At 36.7% G+C, this 24756-nt stretch overlaps 1 protein-coding gene and 1 long non-coding RNA gene across 2 annotated transcripts; both read left to right on the top strand.

Annotated features, from left to right (window-relative positions):
• The first annotated feature begins 14027 nt into the window (after positions 1-14027).
• LOC105444596 lies at positions 14028-15929 on the top strand. The gene is made up of 3 exons (XR_004065419.1): positions 14028-14135; positions 14548-14669; positions 15795-15929. It is a non-coding gene; the product is annotated as an uncharacterized LOC105444596 (long non-coding RNA).
• Positions 15930-16395: 466 nt separating this feature from the next.
• LOC115927660 (adhesion G-protein coupled receptor G2-like) lies at positions 16396-23893 on the top strand. The gene is made up of 8 exons (XM_030993803.1): positions 16396-16569; positions 17193-17570; positions 18044-18208; positions 18792-18907; positions 21189-21472; positions 22200-22266; positions 22820-23078; positions 23264-23893. Exons 1-8 carry the CDS (start codon positions 16534-16536, stop codon positions 23891-23893), a joined length of 1935 nt encoding a protein of 644 aa, XP_030849663.1. The 5' UTR covers positions 16396-16533.
• Positions 23894-24756: the final 863 nt, after the last annotated feature.

The raw sequence follows: 24756 nt of genomic DNA, 5'->3' as shown, positions 1-24756 counted from the left end.
CCCTATGTACCGGCCCACATATTCCCACACATTGTGTGGACCTATTATATATCTAAATATACCACCGCCAAGACAACAGTTTTAAAAGGCATGAAAAAGGAGTAGATGGTGAATAAGTAATCAATGAAATCATTTCGTGCGTTTCTTTTCCATTATTTCCATTTCTTTTCCTTATTATTATAAGGAGAATAAATATTTTCAATATAAACATCTAGTTTATGTAAGGTTCTGCCTTGATATCCGGAATCGTAGTGGTATTTTTCCCCCTTTGGATGAGGCAAATCTTCTAGCTGCAAAGCGGGGATCAAACACAATCTGACGGAGCACGATGCTGGTTGTTCCATACATAGCTGGCTCGATATATGACGTAGCTTGAACCGCATCTGAGTGATTACCAGGTCGTTATATATACGCTTTTTAATTAAAAGATTTTCAAGTTAGACGGATTTCCAATACCAGGAAATCAGAACGCATCTGAATTTAAATTGTGAGACAAGGAGGAAATTATGTGTTCTCGAGTCTTGGCAAGGACTATTGCCGGGGCTATTGCCGATAATTGAAGTAGTTTGAAGAATGTGTTCCTTCTGTCCAGGACGTCCAGCTAAGGCCTGAACTTGACTTAAATTCACTAGGAGAGAAATAATAAAAAATCACCAGTGGTTCAAAATTAAGCTCGGCCGAAACTTTCTTCTTCTTGGATAATTTCATATGGGAAAACCCATTTTATATCCATGACAAATTAAATGTAAGACTTTATTTTGTGAAGAAGGAAACACTACTCCTTGATATGACCTGGACTATTTCATGTTGCCTCGCTGATTGTTTCTAGATTGATTATTTCAATCAGTCCTTTCTGTCCATCTGGGGATGAGGTTGGCTCAACTTGATATGTTTTCAGTTCTTACAAGGTCCTGATCTTCGCCAGACCAGCTAGATTAATGGAAGCGCGATGCTGACCTAATATTGCATCTTCCTATCATGATTGGAGTTTGTGTACATAAAAGAGAGAGGCCTATATCATCTAGTCCTCATTTAGGATTCACTAAATAGCCAAACGTGGAACCGTAAGCTTTACCTGAAACACTGTCAATTACCAAACAAAATTAATAACAGCAGATCTTGTACCTAATCGGACCAAACCGTTGCAAATAGACTGATATTGCTACATGTACAAAGGTGCGCTTGGATTGTTTAGAAGATTCTTTTTGGAGCCCGCAACTTAATTTAGAGGCCTTTCTGGCGTGGATGTAGTATTGAACACACTCCATTACAGAGAAATCCTTATGGATTGGGATGGTGTATAGAGCAGAGGGCTCGACGAATCACTGACAAACTTATTTTACCTGTTTACTATTGTGGTAACCTACATATTATGGCGTCCTTACTAAGTTGGAGAACATCCTTTTCTGGACTCATGCTTGTATTGTTTTACAAAGTTGCTACAAGTAATGGTAAGTAGATAAATACACATTATTATCTATACGAAAAGGTGTGCCTTATAAATAGCCTCCATTTATGCAAAAAGTATACTTCATGAAGAAAAATACAATAAGCTATGCTATAAAAATATGGAAAAACACACCCCCCGAAAAAAATAGCAAATTTCGCTTTTTAAAGTCAATAAAGTCTATACATATTACAGTATACAGTTTGTCCCACAAAAACGAAACCGAGATTTATCGATGTTTTATCATAACTTAACCACAATTATAATTAATAAATGACACACATTCGTAAAGCTTCGATCCTCTTCTTTCATTTGATGCAATGATGCATATTTCACGCATGATTGATTAAAATCAATTTGAAGAAAGGGAACCAAAAATCATTTGGCGGACGGTATCTGAATTTCAGAGGGAAAATCACATTTTTAGAAAGTTGAGTTTCTGCCCTTTCATATGACGCCTCAATCAAGAAAACATGACCAAGTAATGACAAAGTTCTGTTTGTTGAAAGTTATGCTTGCATTTCCAAAATTGTATTAAATGAATTCGTTTTTACTGACTGCCTACCGTAGCATCAAACAAGATTGACAAAATACTTGTCATCTCCAAACTTTCTTTATCCATTGGCAATAAATTGCATTACACACGATGAAAAACATAATATGAAGAGTCGGGAAGGGTGAGGTACTTCCTATTCAAAACAATGTTTCATGTATAATGACAGTAATTAAATGCTAATAGGCCTTATGTCAATACAGTTGAATTTGAAACGTAGTAAACACGGTACTACATAATGTTTTTTTTTTGCGTGTTAACCAACAAATTAAAGATATTAAAAAGCATTTTTTTTTGGTTCTGTTGATGCATGTCAAAAGGAATTGACTCATGAAAATATTATTTCATTTATCTCATTATGATTTAGATCTATGGTTTTATCATAAATCATTCTACCCAATATAAATATTTAGCAGATAAAATTCACTTGTCGTATTTAAGATGTATTTCAAACCTAGTTTGACCCCCCCCCCCTTAATTGGCTGCCACTATCAGAATGTTCTTCCCCTATCAAACCCGAACGGCACGTAAGATGTTTTAATGGTAATGAAACAAATAATAATAATAATAATCATGATGATGGTGATATTAATAATAACAATAGTATTAATACTAATAACAATGATAATAATACTACTAATAATAATAATGATAATACTAACCATAATTGGTTATTTGTATGCGCCTTGAGCATCTCTAGAGATGGATATGTTGCGCTTTATAAATATTGTTATTATTATTATTATTATTATTATATAGCGCGTTTTCCAGAGGACATAATGCACTGTCCCTTTAATAGTCTATAATCCACTAAAGAAGAATTGTAGAGGTATCTTTTCTAGGTTTTTGAAGAAGTCAAGTGAAGTACTCTTTCCTAGAAATGAAAGGAGTTCATTCCGTAAGCGTTGGACAACGGATTGAAGCCAGCCAGGGGGTGTTTCACAGAGATCCTAAGTTGAACTTATCTCTAAGTTGGACTAAAAAATTAGGGAAAGCCGTTAGCATCTTTGAAAATATTTTGTAAAAGTTATTTTGAAAGGCATAAAATGTTGATTCAAATCATTCATATTTTCTTTCATCAAGGAGATTTCATGTTCTTGATGTGAAATTTATAAAAAAAAAGTATAAAATACTTGAATTTCTGCTTTTGAATATATTTAATTTTAAGGCTCAAATGGCTGTCCAAAATGTTTAAGTCCAGCTTAGTGTTAAGTTCTACTTAGGATCTTTGTGAAACACCCCCCTGGAATCATTATGAAGTGTATCTCAATCCAAGTAGCTTCTGATACGACTAATATTACAAATGTCCCTGTTTAGGGTACGACATACTTATTAGGAGGTAACATGGTCAGACTTTTTTTTATCCCTAACAAACACTACACCCCCTTACATTGCCCCAATCCATACATCAAATACATTATGCCGGAAATAGAAAGACACTGGTTAGAAACATATCTGCTTTATATCTGTTTTGTCGACATTGCTATATTCGTCAGGAGATTTACAATTTGTATAGGTGAAAACAATTGAGAAGAATTGATATATATTGACATTGTGCAATACGTCAGTGGGTGTTTTACTTTATTTAAGGCCTATCATACAAAACATGCCAATTACAGCGGTGCATAAAAGAGCACTAGGTATTTTAAGTTGATACAAAATATTACTTTTTCGTCATATCTATAACAAGTTTAACACTATATATCGAAATTGATTAGCAAGAGAGAAAACCTTTCCCCAGAAAGGGAATGCAACACCTCCGCGCGCCGAAATTATCACATAAACTTAAAAGTTATTTTACTTCACATTTTAAGCTGTATTTGAACAGGTAATAATCTGCAAACAGCGAAATGAATAACAATCTAGGAGTTTATATAATTTTTAATTGGGAGGGGGGGGCGGAGGTCTTTAACATTCATGCACTAAACTCTAATACTTCCATTGTTGGTCACCTCATCTTTCTGTGAGAATTTTAATGAAAGATTTGGACTAGCTACTATGTAACTTTCCATTAAGTTAAAGCCCTATGGCGAATGTTGTTAAAGATGACTCCCTTCATTCAGGACCAGAAGCCTACATTCTAGTCTACGAAGTCCGCTGAGATGTGCATGCTATTAAGTATAGTATTGATTGATTGATTGATTGATTTTCATTCGCCAAGCTTCCAACATACTACAATATACAAGAATAAAGGATCAAAATTAAGCCAGCTTGAACACGATAGCCCTCGAAAGCTCGAGAGCTAATTTCCAGTGGGGTCCCCGAATTGACGATTGACAATTTTATTTTTTCCTCTAGGTTACATCGTAGACCTGACTTTAGTGACCAATCACCCACTCCTGGATCCTCGCAACACACGTGATCAATATATCGGCGCCTTCCTAGGACAGAAAGATTCAAGCATCAGAGATCATATCATGTTCGACCGAATTATCCGGACCGTTGATACTCCTAATCTCCCAACATATAGCAACAGAGTAGACGAAGGTCGATATATAAGAAAGCTTATCTTCGAACAGTCTAATCAAACCAAGGCAATAGGAGCATTCAATGCAACTTTCGAATATGAAGGAACCACACGTAATACTTCAACTGTTGTCTTGATGCACAATGGCGAGTATAAATTATTTGTTAAATCGAGAGGATTGAATACCTAGGTTACAACGCCAAACCAGTTTTAGTAATGAAGCTGTTTTACTGGGTATGTAATCGGTCTTTTATCGGTCCCTAACAAAAAATTAGGGTAATAGCAATTTCATGTAATTACAATGTCCTACTTCTTGAAATTGATAAAGGAATAGGACTACTTAATATGACATAAAAATGGAATTAATACAAAAACCTGTTTAAAATAGGGGAAGTGATCGCGCAATGATAACACTTAAAAAATGTTGACTCAAAATGCATTTTCTGAGCACCTATTTTACTCATTCCCTTACCTGATGTAATATAATAATATGGTCTTCCATTGCCTCGGGTAACCTCGTCAATTTTAATATTGTTCTTCACGAGGCCATTCAATACCCCCCCCCCCCCCCCCCCCTTCAGCCGGGCGGCCATGACAAGGCCCCCAAGCACTGAAGGATTTATTCCCACCGGGTACCTATACATTTCATAGTGGGGGGGGGGGGGGGGGAGGGTGACTGGCAAATGTTTAGAAATGTCTTGCCAAAGAAAGTATTGCCGTGACAGGTATATGACTCTGTACTATGTACTTCAGCGACTGCTAGACCACGACACCTTCAATACAATGATTGTAAAAGAAAATCGTCAAAATATGTACATATAAGCCTATTCATGTATCCATATGGGTACCCCGTTTTGACTTTTAAATTTGATGATTTCTATACTTTCAGTACTAAACATCAAGCGTTCATGTGCTTATGATTGAAAAAAAAAACATTCATATGCTTAAACGCCTATACATATCATACAGTCGATCAGCGGCTTCAGATGTAGCCTATACAATAAATGACTTTATTTTGAAAATTCCCCCCCCCCCCAAAGTTGCTTCCACAATTCATGATCTTTTTTCTTCTCGGGTATATATATATCTCCCATCATGCTCCAATTTACTTTACAGCGACAGTCTTGCCTGAACGGCCAACTTTGACTGTCCATTTCGGGGAAGATGTAAGAATCGCAGTTGTCACCAACATGACGAAAGGTGACCTCCAATGGCGGTTTAATGGTGCAAAGATGTGGGGCAGTAATGGAAAACAGCGTCTACTTTTGGAGAACGTGCAGCTAAACCAAGCTGGGGTATATAAGTGTTTTGCTGAAAAAAAATGGGATGCAGCAAATGCAATATTCCTTCTTCATGTCATCAGTAAGTTGATAGCTTACCTATCCCTACATGTATCTTACATATTCTGTTATTCCAAAGCATCTTTCATTTCCAACAGGACCGTTGAACTTGCAACAAAGGTAATTACAATTCTACATTATTGCTTTTAGCGAAACATCAGTGAAATCAATCCGAAAGGTCCTAAAAATGTATCTATGTCCTGTGGATATCAGCGTATTTTCACAGCTGTTTCCATACTAACATGGCATTTGTTTGTATAGATTCCTTTTTCCCTAAAAAGGCAATAATATCAGCATATTGAACATTTGATATTGATAATTGTTATATGTTGTATGTGTAAGGGGGAATATACAGATAGAAAGTTAGAATACAGGCAAGTCGATGCATATTGGCAAATCGGTTATCTACTTCTGATATTGTTTAGACGCTGGATTCTTATCTACTTTGAAATACTAATACGGTTTACATCAAACAGGATGCCCAGCTCATCGTTGGGGATCTGAGTGTGAACACAACTGTACCGAGTGTCTGAATGGAGGCAAGTGCGATGCAGACTCAGGAGAGTGTGTATGTCCTCCTGGTTTCAACGGGACAACATGTGAACACGGTAGGTTACACTTTTATGGGTCCTCTGCACTTTGAGACACTGGCATACACAAGGCGGGGGTACAGGTGGAGGATGACACACAAAATTAAAGAGTTACATTCTAAACACACACACACACACACACACACACGCACACGTACACGCACACACACATGAGGTCTCGACCGTTAAGTTTCATGGATGAACTTTGATCAAAGTGGATGAACTTTTGCCCCCGCCCACCTTTTTTTTTTTACACACGCCATACTCATTTTATTTCTTAGATTCAGCTCAATATTTTGTGATGTGAATGAAAATACCGATTTCATGTAAAATACTTGCTTGTAATAAAGTTAAATCTGCAATACTCTAAACTGTACGTATAGTAAATCAAATAATAACATAAGCATTCATTAATAAGATTCAGTCGATGAAACCTTGGATAGGGAAACAGCATTTTTTATCGTTCAATACCTTAAACTCTGTTCAATATAGCCGCTATTACGCTAATCATACTCAACTCAACTCAATGTTGATACCATATTACGTATGAAACATTATCATGAAGGCACTTGTATCCTTATCACTTTATTGTCACTTTATCCTAAGTCCTGGGCAGCAACCGGTTTGGGCAGGATGGCAGCTTTGCTTGTGATTCCTCAGGAGATGATCACAGTCCAGGGTGTCGGGGTAAACTCTTCTGCCTACCAGACCCCTTTGGATGCACCTGTGCAGCAGGATTCATGGGAATCGATTGTACAACAGGTACTTTGAGTCATCTTAATCAAACTCTGGAATCATCCCTAAGCGAATATTTTACTACAAGAGACCTCCTAAATATATTATTTTGATAGAAATAACATACGCGTGTAATATTCATTTTCTCATAAATGTACATGTACATGCAAATTTCAACAGTTCTTGGAATGTCTGTTCAGGCAAATAATTGTATTGTATTGAAGTGGAGAGGTTATTACTCTCTGTGGCTTGTGATATTATATACTCTTATGCGTAAAGTGAAGGTATATACCGAGGAAAGACATGAAAGAATACTTTCATTATTAGCCCCGGCAAAAACTGAATACGAAAGACATGTGTGACGTAGAAGGTTATATTTGTATTTGTAGTTAATGAATGGGTTAAACAATACGAATCTCAAGACTGAAAGAGAGGCCGCCCCACGTGTGACCTCGCATCTCATGTGATGAGAAGAACTAATTGTCAACAGAGAAATGTTTTTCAAAGGCCAACTAGTCTTCTATGATCATGACATTTCCGCATGGTTACTTTTTTGCTTCCTTTAATTAAATGAAAGCTGAACTTAAAATAAGCACAAGTATATCCTGAATAGAGTAATTAGAGAGTAATGCTTTTAGTGCGTATCAAGGAACATGGTAACATAATGATTTCATGAGCAATAATCCTCTTTCAGGATAAAAGAGATTCGATATTAAATGGGATATACTCTGCCATTCGAAACCTCAGTAGTGTTATCTTTTAACAAGTGGTGCTTGGGTTGAAAGTGAAATTGAAAGTGTTTTATTTTTCATTATTCTGTCATCATCAAAACCTTAGTTTTGTTATCTCTTAACAAGTGATGTTTTGGTTGGAAGTAAAAGTGTTTTAGTTTATTATGTTATCATATTTTTCTGTCATTATGAAACTGAAAACAAATATTTGTATTATTTTCCAAGGGATATTAATTCCTGTATCCATGTTTCGAAAAGCGAAGTCAAAATGTTTGTACAAGTGTTCTATACATATATGAGGAAGAGCTGGACAGCCATGGACTCTTTTCCGTATAAACAAGGAAGGAAACTGAATTGACAATATTCCACATTATAGAGGATGACGCTTCCCCATCCGACTTCCTGGCAAGGAGCTATACAAATCTGTCCAACACAAACATTTTCCTAGCCTAATTCTCTAAGGGCAGAATGTTGCATAACTAAAACAACATGCATGTACAAAATGCCTTTGCTTTAAAACCCACGTACTATAAACTTTAATGATTCTATTTAAATACTTCAAAGCGGCCTGTTTGAATAAAATAGTTATTTAAAAATAGGCCTATTCCGCAAGTACAAGTAGAGACTTGCATGTCAAAAATATTTGAGTACTTTATTCGATACTGTACTGAATTTAAGAGTTGATTTAAAAATGATTGAAATCGAGCTTTCTACAATGTCACTCATAAAGTTGGAATATTTTTGTTTTACCCCAATTTACGGAATTATTTTAAAAATAATTATAAAAAAATAGATCTAGACCATAGTATACATACATACATGTGTGCCCATGCCTTGAGCCGTATATGCATGGCCGTCCAGAGGATTTTTTATGTTGGGGACCGGGGTAAAATGTAATAAATTATTTAAAATTTATTGCATTTTCTTTGTTTGTTTTAATTTATGGAAACTGCCCCCTACCCAAGCCCCTGCTGCGTGCATTCATGGTTCAGTGACAAAGCAATGGCCTCGTAACTGTGAGGCCCCAGGATCAAAACCGTGTCGATGTGCTATATTAGTGCCCTTTTGTGGGGCATTAATTCTCATTACTGTCATTTATGACTTAAGGTCGTAGGTCCCCTAGTTGATAAGCATAGTAGCATACACATGCTTTAGCAGTCACGCAAAACACACATTGGCAAATTTCAATTTTCAATTATTTTTTCAATAAAATCTGAGTATATATACTCTTATCGAGACCTATTATTTTTAAATTATTTTTAAAATAATTCCATAAATTGGGGTAAAAACAAAAACATATTCCACCTGTATGAGCGACAGTGTATAATTATTACTAGATATATTTAACCATTAAAGACATTCTAATGCACTCGGGGGCAGGAGCGTATCGAAGAAAATACCCCGAATCAGCTGATTCAAATCTACCAAGTATTCAAAACGTACCCTAGATACCTCTTTGACCCATTTATTTTGGATTTGTTTGAATTTACTCTCGAAATTCAATATCAAGGCAACAATTACATTGGGGTCTTGGTCCTGCTCCTCAATGTTAAATTATGATTTTCAAATGACACATTTGGCCTACCTAATAATAATGATGTTCCTTATGTTCTATTACTTTATCAATCCCCATGACTTTTTTTAAAGAATGTAACCCGGGAACGTATGGAGTTCATTGTTTGCAAGAGTGCCATTGCTCTCCACGTAACTTCTGCACCAAGGATACAGGAGAATGCATTGATGGGACTGTGTGTCAAGGAGGCTGGACTGGTGTCAACTGTCAAAGTATTTTTTTTTCTTTCGAATAGTCAGTTTTCATAAGAGTTTCTTTTTGTTGTTGATTTGTTTAATATACAATATTATCACATAATAAACATATCACGATTTAAGAGACAAAATCCATTTATTGCATTTGTCAAAGCAAAAGGTAAAAAACACATAAACACGTTTTTTGATTTTCGTTTTTGCTTTTGAGGCGCACTTTTATCAAACATCCCAACTTTCCCAATCTCATATATTGGCATTTCAAGATGTTCCTGGAATAGATGTTTCAGTCTACGAACTCAACGTCACGTCAGTTTCCACAGATGTCTCCAAACAACTTTCTAACTTGGAATATTACGCAACTTATATTAGATCACCATCATATGTGTTTGTACAAAGTACAAAGACTTTGTTAAATTCAACTTTCGTTCAATTTTGTGTATACCCAAAACACATTTACTTAATTTGCAAATGACAAGTTCCGTTTACCTGTATATTTCAAACTTATTTCCAGAACCCGCATGTGTAGGAGCCCTACAAATGTCACCTTCAACCACACAAATTGAAGTCAGCTGGGAACTGTCATCCAGCCTATGCTCCGCTGACTACTATATCATACGTTATAGTCTCTATCAGAAGCTTGCCTGCTCTTCACCAGAAACCACCCCAACAGAGTTTGAATTGAACACCAACGTCACACAATACAATCTAGTGGGGTTGGAGCCTTACTCGCGATACCAGATCACAGTTACAGCTGTAAATGGTGCTGGACAGAGTGAACCCACGATCGGCTATTCAGATACCAGGCCAGGACGTGAGTAATGAACTAATAAGCAAAATACCCGTTCCCCATAACGTTTTCAAGACAAGGTGATATATTTTGTTATCCGTGTAATGATTATGAAAATTGGATATAATAAACAGAAACAAAGTTGTGACTGGTCCAAAGCTCGTCACGTGATATCGATTGCGAGGATCGTAATAATCCTTTTATCACTCCCGGTTAGCAATTCGCAAGGGAGAATTTTCACTCGTGATCACAATTCCCCTCGGCGCTGTGCGCTTTTTAAACATACAACCCCTTTAAAAAAATGTTAACTCCTTTCGGTAGTCCAAAAATGTTACACCCTACCAGTCAATATCTGCTTTAGATTACTTTTATATAACATACGTAAGGTGTCAAAATATAATTTTCATGACCTTTGCTTTATGCAAAATTATGAATGGTACAGTTTGATTGCGATGTATGTTCCCTTCTACCTTCACCCTAGCCTTACTACGTTAACGAATAACACGTCAAGTTTGAACAAATTTAGGTATGTTCTCTCATATTTCTGATTCACTTTAGCACCATCCAACATTACAAATGTTAGGATTAATCCAGAAAGGACTTCTCCAACACGATTAGGATTCACCTGGCAACCTCTCAACTGTAGAAATGTGAATGGAGTGATCCGGTACTACTATCTAAGAATCTACAAGGATGGTGATAGAACTAAGGCATCGGTTGGGAGGACATACTTGTATGATGACTTTTCATACTCATCAGTAGAGTTCATTGGTCTTGAGCCATGTACGATGTATGAATTGTATATCTATGCTGTCAACCGTGACGTGTCTCCTGGAAATAATTCGTATGCTATCGGTGTAACAGGAGTTATTTGTAAGTGTCGAATAGTACAGAGATAATTAATGTTTTAATCCCGCTTATGATGTCAGATTGCCTTGTTATATTGACGAACTTCAATTAAAGGAATTTCGTTGCAAAGCTGCATAGTTAAAGATAAAGACCAGTTATGGTCATGCAATTGCATTGTGAAATAAACGTTGTGGAATCGATCAGAAAAGGTTGATCATCTAGCATATAAGTATTGGTGTGTACTGCAAGGTTCTGGAATCATCAAAATAATAAGATATTTGGCCGAGTCTTGGTTAAGTTACAAGCACCGCACATAAAAAGATGTATATGGGACTACGCGACACGTGCGCGACACGTGCGCGACACGTGCGCGATATCTATCAGGGCCAAATAGATATAATAATTTACCAAATATATCAATTATTAGGCGATTTCTTTGCAAAATTTGTATCATCACGTATTAGTCAAAACTTATTCTAGCACATGATTGTTAAAAAGAGCTTCCATTTCATTTTTTGAGAGAGGGGCGTTTCCAAAACTGATTTTTACCTTTAGGTAATATTTGTGGGAGAGATCCACATTCTTAGCGATACCAAAGTTTCCTTGACTTTATATGTCAATAGTTATTGAGACAATAAAGGATTTTCAGGTAGAGATAACTATATTTCCCAGTTACAAAGTGTCGTTTTTACAATTGTACATTTTCTCTCCATTTTAGTTATTACGTTTTATTAGGCGAATTAAGATTCGTAACGTATTCATAAAGAATTTCAAACATGAACATAATAGTATGGGGCGGGGATTCTTAACTGAATACGTAAGCCTCTTTTTATTCAGTATTTACATACGTCATGCAATATATGCTGTATTAATGATAATTATAATTGACTGTGGTTCAGATATGGACCCTGTATTGATTATAGATCTTACAGTTATCAAAAATAGAAAAGGGTCCTGATGAAATTATAAATATAAACATATAATATCTGTTTCTTGTAAACACTTGTGTCCATCGCAGTATGATGCTAAAGGCGCCCCAATATATAATCTAGCTTTGGGCAGGCTTCCAATTCGTATGCTCACTGCAATCAAGGATACCTGTCTGTTGGATAGAAAGAAAAGAAAACATGTTCAATATTTACACAGATAGAAATATATTTTGCTTCATCTTTAGGTAGACAAAATTAAGCTCCCAAATCCATGAAAATGTAATGAGACGTTGTTGCAAGACTGACAGGCGGTTCTCCGTGTTATGGACATTGGTTGGTGTAATATAACCTTCTAGAATACAAACTGCTATCCTGAAATATACGATATTTCGCAAGATTACAAATTAAAAATATTCTCTCTATTTGTGTTGAATATAGTCACAAGTGCATCCGCTTATGCAACTGGGAATCAACCCAGTCTGACAGTTCAGTGGAGGGTTCCGTCTCAATGCAATGTGGATTACTACAGGCTATCGTATCAGCTCATCTCACATAAGGCATGTCAAGATGTTCCTATAATAGATGCTCCAGTCGACGAACTCAACTTCACGTCAGTTTCCACAGATGTCTCCAAAAACCTTTCAAACTTGGAATATTATGCAACTTATAGCATCTCCATCATAGCTGTGATTACGACAGCGGAGAGCTTACCCATCAATATTATTGGAGACACACGAGGTGGAGGTATATAAACAATCATGCTAATACTAGCGTTGCCGAATCTACGGGGGAGAGACGGGAGGGGGCATATGGCGTGCGTGCTCCTGGTGGCACTTGAAGGGAGCGCAAACAAAAACCGAATAAGAGAAAGAGAAAGGGTATAAAGCGAAGAAAAATATGATTATAATGTAAACCCTAAACTTGCAGAATGAATAGCTGTATAATTTCTTTTTTAAATGTAGGTATTAAATGCGAAAGTTTCTGAAGCTTGGTCGCTTTGCTCATCGCGTATGTTCCTTCAGGTTCGGAATTGTCGCGCCCCAATATAAAACATATTAATGCAACTGCCTTTGCTTGCTCCCTTTTTTGTATGATTTTCATCAGCCTCCTGTTCAATATATTAGACAAAGGAAAAATGCAAAACCGTATAAAGCGATTTGATATTGTCCAACATTTGAAAGAAATCTGAAATTTTCCGGGTTCTTTAAAACCATATTCCCCAGGTACGCCATGGAATACTAGATTTTCTAATGCATGACATGACAAGAAAGTCCGTTTAATAAACCATGTATCGAAACATTAGTTTGTCCTGGTGTTAAAGTCTCCCCTCTGTGGTGTCCTGTAGGCCCGGGAAGACAAAGGGCCTACTCCTTTTGTTGCCATATTGGTTATAACGGAGAGCCTTAAATGACCATTACGATGAGATTCTAAATTATAATAATGATAAAATAATATATATGGATATTTATATAGCGCCGGTATCCGCCAGGCTCTGACGGTCATGGCGCTGTACATATTACACTAAAATTAAGTAAATTAAAATAACACACATTATTACGCTTTATTGAAATAATTAAATAGCACTGTCTAGAAAGAGATGGGTTTTTAGATCAACTTTTAAGTCATGGACGGCAGTTAAGTTACGAATACTAATTGGCAGAGAAATATTGTGACTTGACGTTACTAACAAGTCGCCTTCTCGCTGAACGTTTATGCATCCTTAACATAAGGCGCCTCTTGGCGAAAGCAATCCTTTTATTGTACACAAACAAACATTGAATTGAATTTCGTTCAAGCCTTTTCTCTTTTAAATGCATTTTTTATTTTTTATTTTTATAAATCATGAATTTCTCCTTGATTTGAAAAAGACGAATTTCCGGTGGGTGACAACGAAACAAGTGCAAATTCAACAGGAAGATGTCCATTCAACACTTCTCAAGGTTGGTTTTCATTGGCTTTCATTTTAATTCCAGGAAGTAGACGGGGAATTAAGTTAAGTAGAACGACTAATATGACATTTTCCCTAAAGTTTTTTTTGTTCAGATATGGCGCAGTAAACCGCCGCAAAAAAGCCCCCAAACTGTTTCTTGAATACAAATGAATTTAAGGGAGGCACACGTAGAAAATATTAACAGAAACACTAAGCCCCCAGCCCTCCGACCCAATTAATATTCTAGATCCGCGCATGTTGTTGTATAGTTCCAGAATCATGAATTACTTGAGAGAATTTCAATCAGAGACAGTACTTCTTTACTTGATTGATGTCTCCTCGTTTCTTCGTAATAATATTTTTTTTGCCAGTGTTCTTTTGACATATATATATATGTATATATTTTGTTTCATATCGAACAGCCAATGAACCCACTGGACGGGCTCTGTGTATCGGCGATAGTAGTAACCAGAGCCAATGGCAACACGTGGATAATTGCGGACCATTTACAAATGTCACAGATACTCTCACCAAAATTGCACAGGTTTTTGGAATTTTCTTTTAAAATTTGATCATTGAAAAGAGGCTTTTTATAATCTTCATACACTATGTAAAGCAATTGTGTATAGGTACCGCTTATATCTCTAACCTGAAAACAGTTTTTTTGTTTTAATGGATAAATATATTCACTTCATGTTCCCTTCTTAAAGGTAAAGACCAGTATTGGAAACGCCCCAATTTCAAAAAAATGAAATGGAAGCTCTTATTACCAATCATGTGAAAGAATATGTTTTGACTACTACATGATGATTACAATTTTGCCGGGAAACAGCCTACTAATTGATATATTTGGTAAATTAGTTTATCTACATGGTCTGTGAGAGATAAACGCACGTGTCGCGCACGTGTGCGTAAAGTCCCATATACATCTTTCTGTGTACAGTGCTTGTAACTTTACGAAGACTGGGCCATATTTCTTATCATTTTGATGATTCTAGAACCTTGCAGTACACACCAATACTTATACGCTAGATGATCAACCTTTTCTGATCGATTCCACAACGTTTCTTTCACAATGCAATCGCATGACCATAACTGGCCCTTACCTTTAATCAATTTGTTTGTGTTAGTATACGCCAATTGTTCATTTGTAAACTATTAAATCATGGATATTAGGTAATGCATATCCCAGTTGATCAATTCTGCTGATTGTTTTAATGTCATTCCATTCACAAAATGTTGGATGATTTATAGTCGAGGCGGCAACATATTCACTGACATATGCATTGACAAAACTTAAATAAGAGCAATTACAAAAGGCCTACTCATCTCAACTCTTTAACTCTTGATAATGCATTAAAAACAGAAAAATAGGTTGAAAAACTAGAGTTCAACCATTCGATTGCATTTATAAAATCCTTTAAAAACACTAGGCGATCATAACCGCCAAATTCACTCGGAAATTTATCTTCCGGTTCATGAGTTGTGAAATTAGATATTATGGGACACTGTTTTTGTAATAATTAAGATGGTATACGGATAATGAACCTAGCATATATCATTTCAATATCAATAAGGGAAACATGTCCGCAACTTTTGTAATACCTTAATGAGGCAAAGTAGATCATTTAAAATGTACATGCTGTAAGATTTTCCCCTCAAATTTTAGGTAATCGTAAGTGAAGAAAACGCAGGTGAAGTGAGCCAGCAAGTATCATCTGTTACTTCCAACATCGAAGATATCACATCAGACGACATCACGTTTGTGGCAGAGATAACATCACAAATTGTGCAGCAAAATCTTACAAGTAAAGAGGTATTCTGCAAGTTGACTAATCCTATTAAACATGAAGTTGCGATGGATTTTATCTCGTTCCGATGATTATCTAAAGGGAAGAAAAAATTGGAGTCTTCCCTCCGATTCATGTAAAATATTTTCATAAAATGTGAAAGAAGTAAACCCCATAACCGTTTGTTTTACAATATTGGAAGCCTTGAAGCTTAAGTAATGTGAATGAAGAATTTACCAGAGCCTTACCCTGTATCTGGCTCTTTTGGGAAATTTAGAATAATATTTTATTCGTTTTGTCCCTGTCCTTTCATATCTGTCTGACCCCTTGGCGGTTGCTCCTTCCAGGGGTTGCGTAACAGCGTTAAAATAACAACTGTCATATTATATAATACACTTTCGTCATTCATATTTCCGAGATTTGTCAACATTCCACTGCTATAGTTTTTAATCGTGATTAATTTGTCAGGTAACAAAGTCTATAACGAGAATTGCCAGCAATATAGCTCAGGTAGAAACAGAGGAACTTGTAGCCGCTGAGGAAGACGGTGGGGCAATAAGTAAATTTGTCCAGGCTTTTGAGGAACAAATCAGTCGTGTTGAAGTTGCCGATGGTGAGATGCTCATCATTCAGCAGCCAAATGTAGCAGTACAGGTGATTTTAAATTACATTATAGACTTTGAACAAATAATTTGGTTTAACCAGAACTCTAAAAATACAGAATCATGTTATAATTTATGTAATTGTTTGCATGGAGTTTCAAGAAAAACAAACAAATTGACACTGCCGTTCATCCATTTGTAGTCTCGTTCAATCCGACAAGGTGCAACACTCCCACCATTTTTCTTTATAGTTTAAAAAAAGATCTACCAAAACATCACCATTATTTGTGCATTTATGTGTGGGAATAGTGACGGGACACATCAGATTTTTAGAGAAAATCACTTTAAACAATCTGCATTATACACAAAGTACTTCAGAAGATGGATCATACGTAAATTAGAGGGAATTATTTATCCAATTCAAATAGAAACGTATTTAAATCATTTTTGAAAACCCAACTGACCTGCTACTACGAATATGTAAAGGAGAATATTCCATAGCGAAGGATTCCTTTCAGTGTACAAAAGAGACATATTTTGTTAGTCACCTGGTCATGGAAACAGGCCATTGTTTAATGATTTGTTTGACCTGTTCTTGTTTTGTATTAAAGGCAGAGCCATGGGTAAATGAAATTGAAAACAAATCAAGTATTGAAGTTTTATTTGACATAACAGGTCCAGAGTGTACCTGCTGAAGACATCATGCGTGGTATCGTGCTTTCGCTAGCTGGATCCAGTCTTTCAGACCTGACCAAGTCCAATATTACCATCAATGCTCCGACCCAAGATGACCGCAATGACATCATCGCTCAGGTCAACATTCCACCTTCACTCTCAGGATCGCCATCAAATGGCAGTGGTGAATACGTCCGGGTCAGCTTCTATGTATTTTCGACTCCTGCTCTGTTCATTTCTAAGTCATTGCGCACAATCAGTGCAGATAATGAAGGCTTCAATCGATCGGCTAACTCGCCATTGATTTCTCTCAGTATTGGTCAAGGGAAAGTAGAAGCCTTGACCGAATTCATCAATTTTACCTTCACTACACTAAAGGTAAGACCTTTATCAATGACATGAAATGGAAGGTGTTTCTTCATTATACGTACTTGTAATCTGCCTTTAGCAGTATTTATAGATAATACAATGTCTGCATGAACATGTATTCCGAGCCATTTTCTTTCTGTTTTAACCGCTGTGTTTGACACGCTCCTAAATGGGCTTTTAAAGCCACACTGTCCTACCGACTTGTAGCTATACTTGCTCCCTTTATAATTATAGAAAACAATGCTTAATCGGTAACCATTCGTCCCCCACGATCCTCTTTTCCTTATGTTAATTGGGAGGTGAGTTGATCTTGTCCAGTGATCTCGCAGAGGGGGTGGGGTCTAATCCCTCCTATAAACTGGTACAGATAAGCTTTAAACTATACCAATCAAAGTTATTGATCATTCTTAATTATGTCAAGCTTTATCTAACCAATTTGATTCTCGGTCTATGGATTCTTTTTTTTTGTTGCTGTTGTATAGTCTGGATACGTGAATCCCATTTGTTCGTTCTGGGATGAGGAGGAGGAAGATTGGTCCCAAGATGGTTGTGTTCTTGTTTCTGGATTCGCATCATCTGATGAGCGCTATGACGAGGAGGGCGTGCGCTGTGCGTGTAATCATCTTACCAACTTCGCTGTTATAATGGTCAGTGAAAATCAATTTGGCAGTTATTATATCACTTGCACCGGTCAACTACTCCCCGGACAATTTCCCCCGGACAACATTACCCGACTCACTAAACGCAGTTGGTTACTAGAGCTATAAGCAGTATATATTACGCCAGCGGTAATGCCAATGGATACAGCCCCTAGTTTTTTTTCCAGACTGGTGAAAAATACTACGCGTACCAGGTATTTGGGGACGTGTGGTCATTATTCGACCTCGAAAAGTAACCCTTTTACTTCCGAAAAAATATAGTATAATATAGTAACCCTTAGTTGGTCTTCAATTGGGTTTGAATCATAATCTCTTGAGATCAAATAACATTTGAAGCTATAGACTCTTGTGTAAAAAATTGTAAAATGATATCCTTTTCTTTTGTCCATCAGTAATATGAATTTTTACCCTATTCATAAAACCCCCCCCCCCAAAAAAAAAAAAAAAAAAAATCTCAGTTTTCAAATTAACGCCACAGAGACTTTATGAGAGCTAATTTCAAATATTCAGTTTCATTTGAGCATTAGCAGAAGATGTTTTAGTTAGGGCTCAAATTAATTTGATGTTACAGGATATCCATAGACAGGAGGATTCATTAATCGAGGCATACAACATCCTGACTTACATTGGATGCTGTATTTCTATCTTCAGTCTTCTTGTCACATTGGCGACCTACCTGTGGAACAAGTGAGCTCATTAAAAAAAATGTGCAATTATTATGTAATCATTCTCTGGCCATTCTATCTTCGATTTTAGTTGGAAGCTTTTTAACAAAGAATGTAAACCTTGACCATGAAAGAGAATAATTTTTAGAATTTATTAAATAATCATGCAAATTTAAATATGCCCCCTTTGTATACAAATTATCTCGTAATCGAAATATTTGTGAGATACGTGTAAATTTGCAGCACAGTTATGTTTGGTATAATTTCTGTTTGAACAAGCAGGGCTGGTGCGAACTATTGCCATTAATGTACAGTTCGTGAAAGAAAGGGGAAGAGAGGGGGAGGAGTGGAAGAAGAAGAAGATGAAGAGGAAGAAGAAGAAGAAGATGAAGAGGAAGAAGAGGAAGAAGAAGAAGAAGAAGAAGAAGAAGAAGGAGAAGAAGAAGAAGAAGGAGAAGAAGAAGAAGAAGAAGAAGGAGAAGAAGAAGAAGAAGAAGAAGAGACACAGCCATAATATGATTACTTGCTCTGTAACAGTGGTGTAAGGGTTGTGCGACGAGGGTAATAAATAGGTTACCATATTCATTTGTTAATATCATATCAATATGACATATTGATATTCTATTAACGTCGTAGATCAAATCCTCTGCTTCATGGTGTGGAGTTTTTATACAATAGGAATCACATTCATTTCGAACAGCTTTGGCTTACATATTTTTCTAAATTGCCTTCGTCGTGAATAGTAACAACCGAATTGATTTTATTCAACACGAGTCACCATTCTGAGGGTTTGTGCCCAGTAGTAGAAGAGATATACAAGTAGAGCAAAATCACATAATCTCCTTCATTTCACACACGTTTTCCACCTATTTTTTCTTTTTTGTTCTTGTTTGTGACCTTTTTATTCTTCTGTGTTGCTGATAAAGTGATGGTAACCCAGGTCGAAATTCCAGTTGGTACCAGTTGAAACCAGTAAGGATTTCCAACTGGTATCTACTGGTTTGAACTGGTCTCAACTGGTCTCAACTGGTCTCAACTGGTACTAGTTGATACCAGTTGATACAATTTGGAAACCAGTAGAAATACCAGTTGACATCTGAGACCAGTTGATATTACCAGTTGATTTACCAGTTGCTTTACCAGTTGAAAACTAGTAGATGATTACCAGTTGATTTACCAGTTGAAAACCAGTATATTACCAGTTGATTTACCAGTTGGAAACCAGTAGATGATTACCAGTTAATTTCCCACTTGAAAACCAGTAGATGAGTACCAGTTGATTTACCAGTTGAAAACCAGTATATTATTACCAGTATTTACCAGTTGAAAACCAGTACGATTACCAGTTGATTTACCAGTTGAAAACCAGTACGATTACCAGTTGATTTACCAGTTGAAAACCAGTAGATGATTACCAGTTGAAAACCAGTAGATGATTACCAGTTGATTTACCAGTTGAAAACCAGTACGATTACCAGTTGATTTACCAGTTGAAAACCAGTACGATTACCAGTTGATTTACCAGTTGAAAACCAGTACGATTACCAGTTGATTTACCAGTTGAAAAACCAGTTCAATGTATCTTATGCATATTCATGATTAATTCGCATGTTTTCACAGAAAATATAATTATCATGATCTGTAAAGCAAATGGGACAATGCACATAAATTTTGTGATTTACATTTTCATCGTTAATTATTGACAAATATATTACACATGTCTGATCATGTTTTTCATCTAATTCAATACGTAAAATTAGATATATCGATATATGTAATTACTAACCAGAAATAAAGTGTACTATAAATTTGTATATATATGCATGCACAAACTAAAATTGTCAACTCACATAATACACATATGTAATCTACTTCAAGTGATCATTGTGATGGAGTAATTGCAAGGGTTAGTATATGTGGTCAAGTTGGTGGCCAGATGCTAATAATGATCATTGATTATCAGTTGATTGATTACTGGAAAATCATCTGAAAAATCAACTGGTAATTGAACTGGAAATTCTACTGGTAAATCAACTGGTAAATCAACTGGTAATTGAACTGGTAAATCAACTGGTATTTGAACTGGTAAATCAACTGGTCCCAGATAGCGTTGTTTCAATTTCCATATTAAAAACCAGTTGAACCTACTGGTTTCAACTGGTACCAGTTGACTTACTGGTTTTAACTGGTACCAGTTGCCTACTGGTTTCAACTGGAATTCCGACCTGGGAATCTTGTACATGCATGGTACAGTGTTGCTTCGATGCTTTCCTACTCTTATTTTAATGTTACAATCTTGATAGGGATTTGAGGACCAAACAGACTAACCAGATCTTCATCTGTCTGTGCCTGACCTTGCTGTGTCTCTACACGACATTTCTCATCATGATCTCTCTGGATTCTACCAGAGATTATCGTGAGGTCCAAGCTGGACCATGTGGGTTCCTGACGGCCCTAGTTCACTACTTCGTTTTGTCCTCCATTGCATGGATGGGGGTGGAAGGGTACAATACCTACCTCATCCTTGTGAAGATCTTTAACACCTACATCCAGAATTTCATGATCAAGGCCTTTTTAGCTGCATGGGGTAGGGTATTTGTTTCCTTAACATTTTTTTTCTAGAAATAGTGCGTGCTTATGACATGAAGTGTCTGTTTTCTTCTTCACATATAGAAACCCTCGACCAACTTGTTTGAGCTTATACATGTAGGTACTGAAAGTATCCATAAAAAAAATAGTTTGGCAAGGTGCGACAACCTGCTCTGCTTTGATCAACCTTCTTCAATCAAAATAATGATGAACGGGCGATCAAAGGAAATTCTTTTTTATATCGATATAACAAAGGAAATTTGTATTTACCTGTTTTGTAATGAACACAACTAATTAAAAAAATCTAGCAGGATATAACTTTAATTTCGCCATGCTAACTGAATGGTCATTAATTATGGAAAGATCACATTACGACTGACTTTATAGTCCAACAGGCATCAACTAATAATGCATATGAATTAGTCAGTTTTGCCATCTATGTGTAAATTCTTCATTATTATTAAACGGCTCTCGGCATGGCATGTATTGTATACAGAGAAGACCCTAGACCTCAAAGAGTATAATAATCGCGATATCTAATTCTTGACACAAATAATAATAGTGTCACCATAACCGTGGGTAAAATCTGTGAGCTGGACAGCTCAACGATATCATGAGTAGACATTTTGAAGAAACTAGGAAAGGAAAGTTAGGCCCATGTCCTATGTAGCCATATAATGAATGACTTAAGTTTTTTTTCTTCTCATACACGTATGTCATTTCAGGAATTCCTGCTTTCATCGTGGTTCTTACCGGAGCTATTGCTAGAGGCTCTTATGCTCATGATGATCTGTAAGTGGTAATACATAAAAGTTGAGTTAGATTATTGGATTGCATAGCATAATACCTAATGATCTTCAAATGTCAGATTTAGCCACAATCACGTTTCTGTATTAAATTTAATCTACTTTGTAGGCATTTGGCATTTTGGTATCTCATGTACCTATTAAAGTATCACTTTCGCGGGTATGTTGTGTGATCCAAGCTCTAGAAAGGCCACCAACTTTAATACAGTGACCACACATACTAAAATCTCAGATATTGTTGGTAATGGATGGGGCAACAAAGCTTGGACTTGCCAAACAAAAAAAAAAAAAAACAAAAAATAGTTCAGTTCTTGTATAGCGCATACAACGTTAAGAAATAGCATCTCTATGCGCTTCCAAACTCCAAACAGCTTTGGAAATTATTACCCTATCATCCTAATGGGAAATAATGAATAATGACAATTCTTCAGTTGAATTTTTTTAAGGACCATGGACATTTCGTTAAACTATCACTATGATAGTCAGTACTGATTGATTTAATTTAGTCACTTTACAAAATGCAAATTTACTATCAACAGATGCTTTCTACAATTCTGGGCTCAAATCGGTGGTCTCCTGATTCCCATGGCCATCATCCTCCTCATCAACATTGTCATCTTCATTCTGGTGGTTCGACAGTTGCTCCGGTCAGCCAACATCACTGGTCGGGTGAAAAGAGAGGCTAAGGTAGAACGTCGAGAGACTATCGAACGCGTCCAGAACGCGATCTGCATCTTGCTCCTGCTCGGTCTGACCTGGGTCACTGGATATCTTCTCTTGATTCCGTCATTCAGTCAGGTAAAGCCAACTAGCTTTAAGAATAACTCCTGTGTGGTATACGTCTCTTCTAAGAAATATCTTGAAAGCTCAGTTATGATAATTAAACACACCAGCAATACCTCTTTAGATGTTTAGTATCTGAAGAATTTGAGAGAGAATGCCATATACCTAATCATTATTTCTGAAACATTTGCGTTTAACAGGTGGCTCAGCCAATCTTCGTCGTCCTGAACTCCTTCCAAGGATTGTTCATCTTTCTACTCTACTGCGTCCGGAAGCCTCACATCCGTAAGAAATGGGGGCTAACTTGTTTCGACAAGTTGCTAAAGAACGGAGCAAGCACTTCCAGCGGTGTGGTGAGCTCGACGGCGTCATCCTCGTTAGATGGCATGGTAAGCAAATTGCGCCCAGGAGCTTCGGGTAATTACTTGCTGCCTACCAAAGCCGACAATCCCAATCCTATGTGTATGTTCAATCCGACCTATGATATCAGCCAGATTGAGGAAGGGGCCACACCACCTATACATAAAGATATCCAATGTTTCACCGAGGAACAGAAAAGGGACACAGATCGTGATGCAACAATCACTGATGTCGTGACGGTAAGTCTCCGGCCACTCAAGTCATCTGTCAGAGGTGATGATGTTTCATCCACCACGATTGCTGACAACGATGATTTTGCTTCCACCAACAATGATGCTCCTGTTAGTCTCCCTAAGGATGCCGCGGATGGCACCATGCACAACGAGAGAAGTGATGATGTTGCTTCTGCAACAAGTGATCAAGCCGTCAATCTTCAAATGGATGCAACAGACGTCAGCAAAGGAAATTAGAGCAGTATCATAGATTCCATTGGCACCACCAATTTACAACGGCCACTGGCTCAGTTGAGATTTTGACTATAGCGATGCATTCATTTTTACTGATTAAAACAAATATGCTTAACCATGTAAGCCACAAGAAGGTCTTATGTGAGAGTATGATCTTGTTTTAGCATACAAGGCAGGGAAGGGGGTATGGTGGGCATCAGCTGAATCCACTCTTTCTCCGAGCATATGGCAATAACCAATATTCCGTCACCACATACTCGGGAAATACGTAATGTAATAGTACTAGTAGAATGGTTTTTATTAGACAACTTCAAAATGGTAGCCCTAAAGCTAAATTACATTGCAAGTTTTACAAGTATTAAAAAGCATTTCAACAAAACTTAGATATAGACAAGTACACATAATACACAGTCGGGTAGATCATAACTTATTACTTGTTCCCTACTTGCAAACAAATAGAACAGATTCGGCATTATTATTATTTCTGTAATCATTGCTAAGTGAGGAATATTCATATTTTAAAAAGAAATTGAGGCTGATTAATTGAGTTATAACAAGTAAGTACTGAAGATTTGTTTAAAAATTTCTAACCGTAATGCACATTGAATGTCTATAAAGCTACACAATATATACGGATTTATCATAGGCACATTATTAAACAATTACCGAAAGGGAGAGATCAGGTCAGGGAGAGAACGATGTAGAGAGAGAGAATTAAGTTAGAAAGAAAAACAGGAATACATGCGGAAGATGGGAGAGGGAGAGAGAGATAGGGAGGGAGTGGAATGAGAAGAATGGAACAGTTGGAACTGTGAAGACATGGAGGAGAGGAATGATGATGAAAGTAAAACGACAAAGAGAAAGCG

This window comes from Strongylocentrotus purpuratus, unplaced genomic scaffold, assembly GCF_000002235.5.
Source record: "Strongylocentrotus purpuratus isolate Spur 01 unplaced genomic scaffold, Spur_5.0 spur5_scaffold_20, whole genome shotgun sequence".
Taxonomy (NCBI): Eukaryota; Metazoa; Echinodermata; class Echinoidea; order Camarodonta; family Strongylocentrotidae; genus Strongylocentrotus; species Strongylocentrotus purpuratus.
This window is presented reverse-complemented; position numbering and strand designations above follow the sequence as displayed.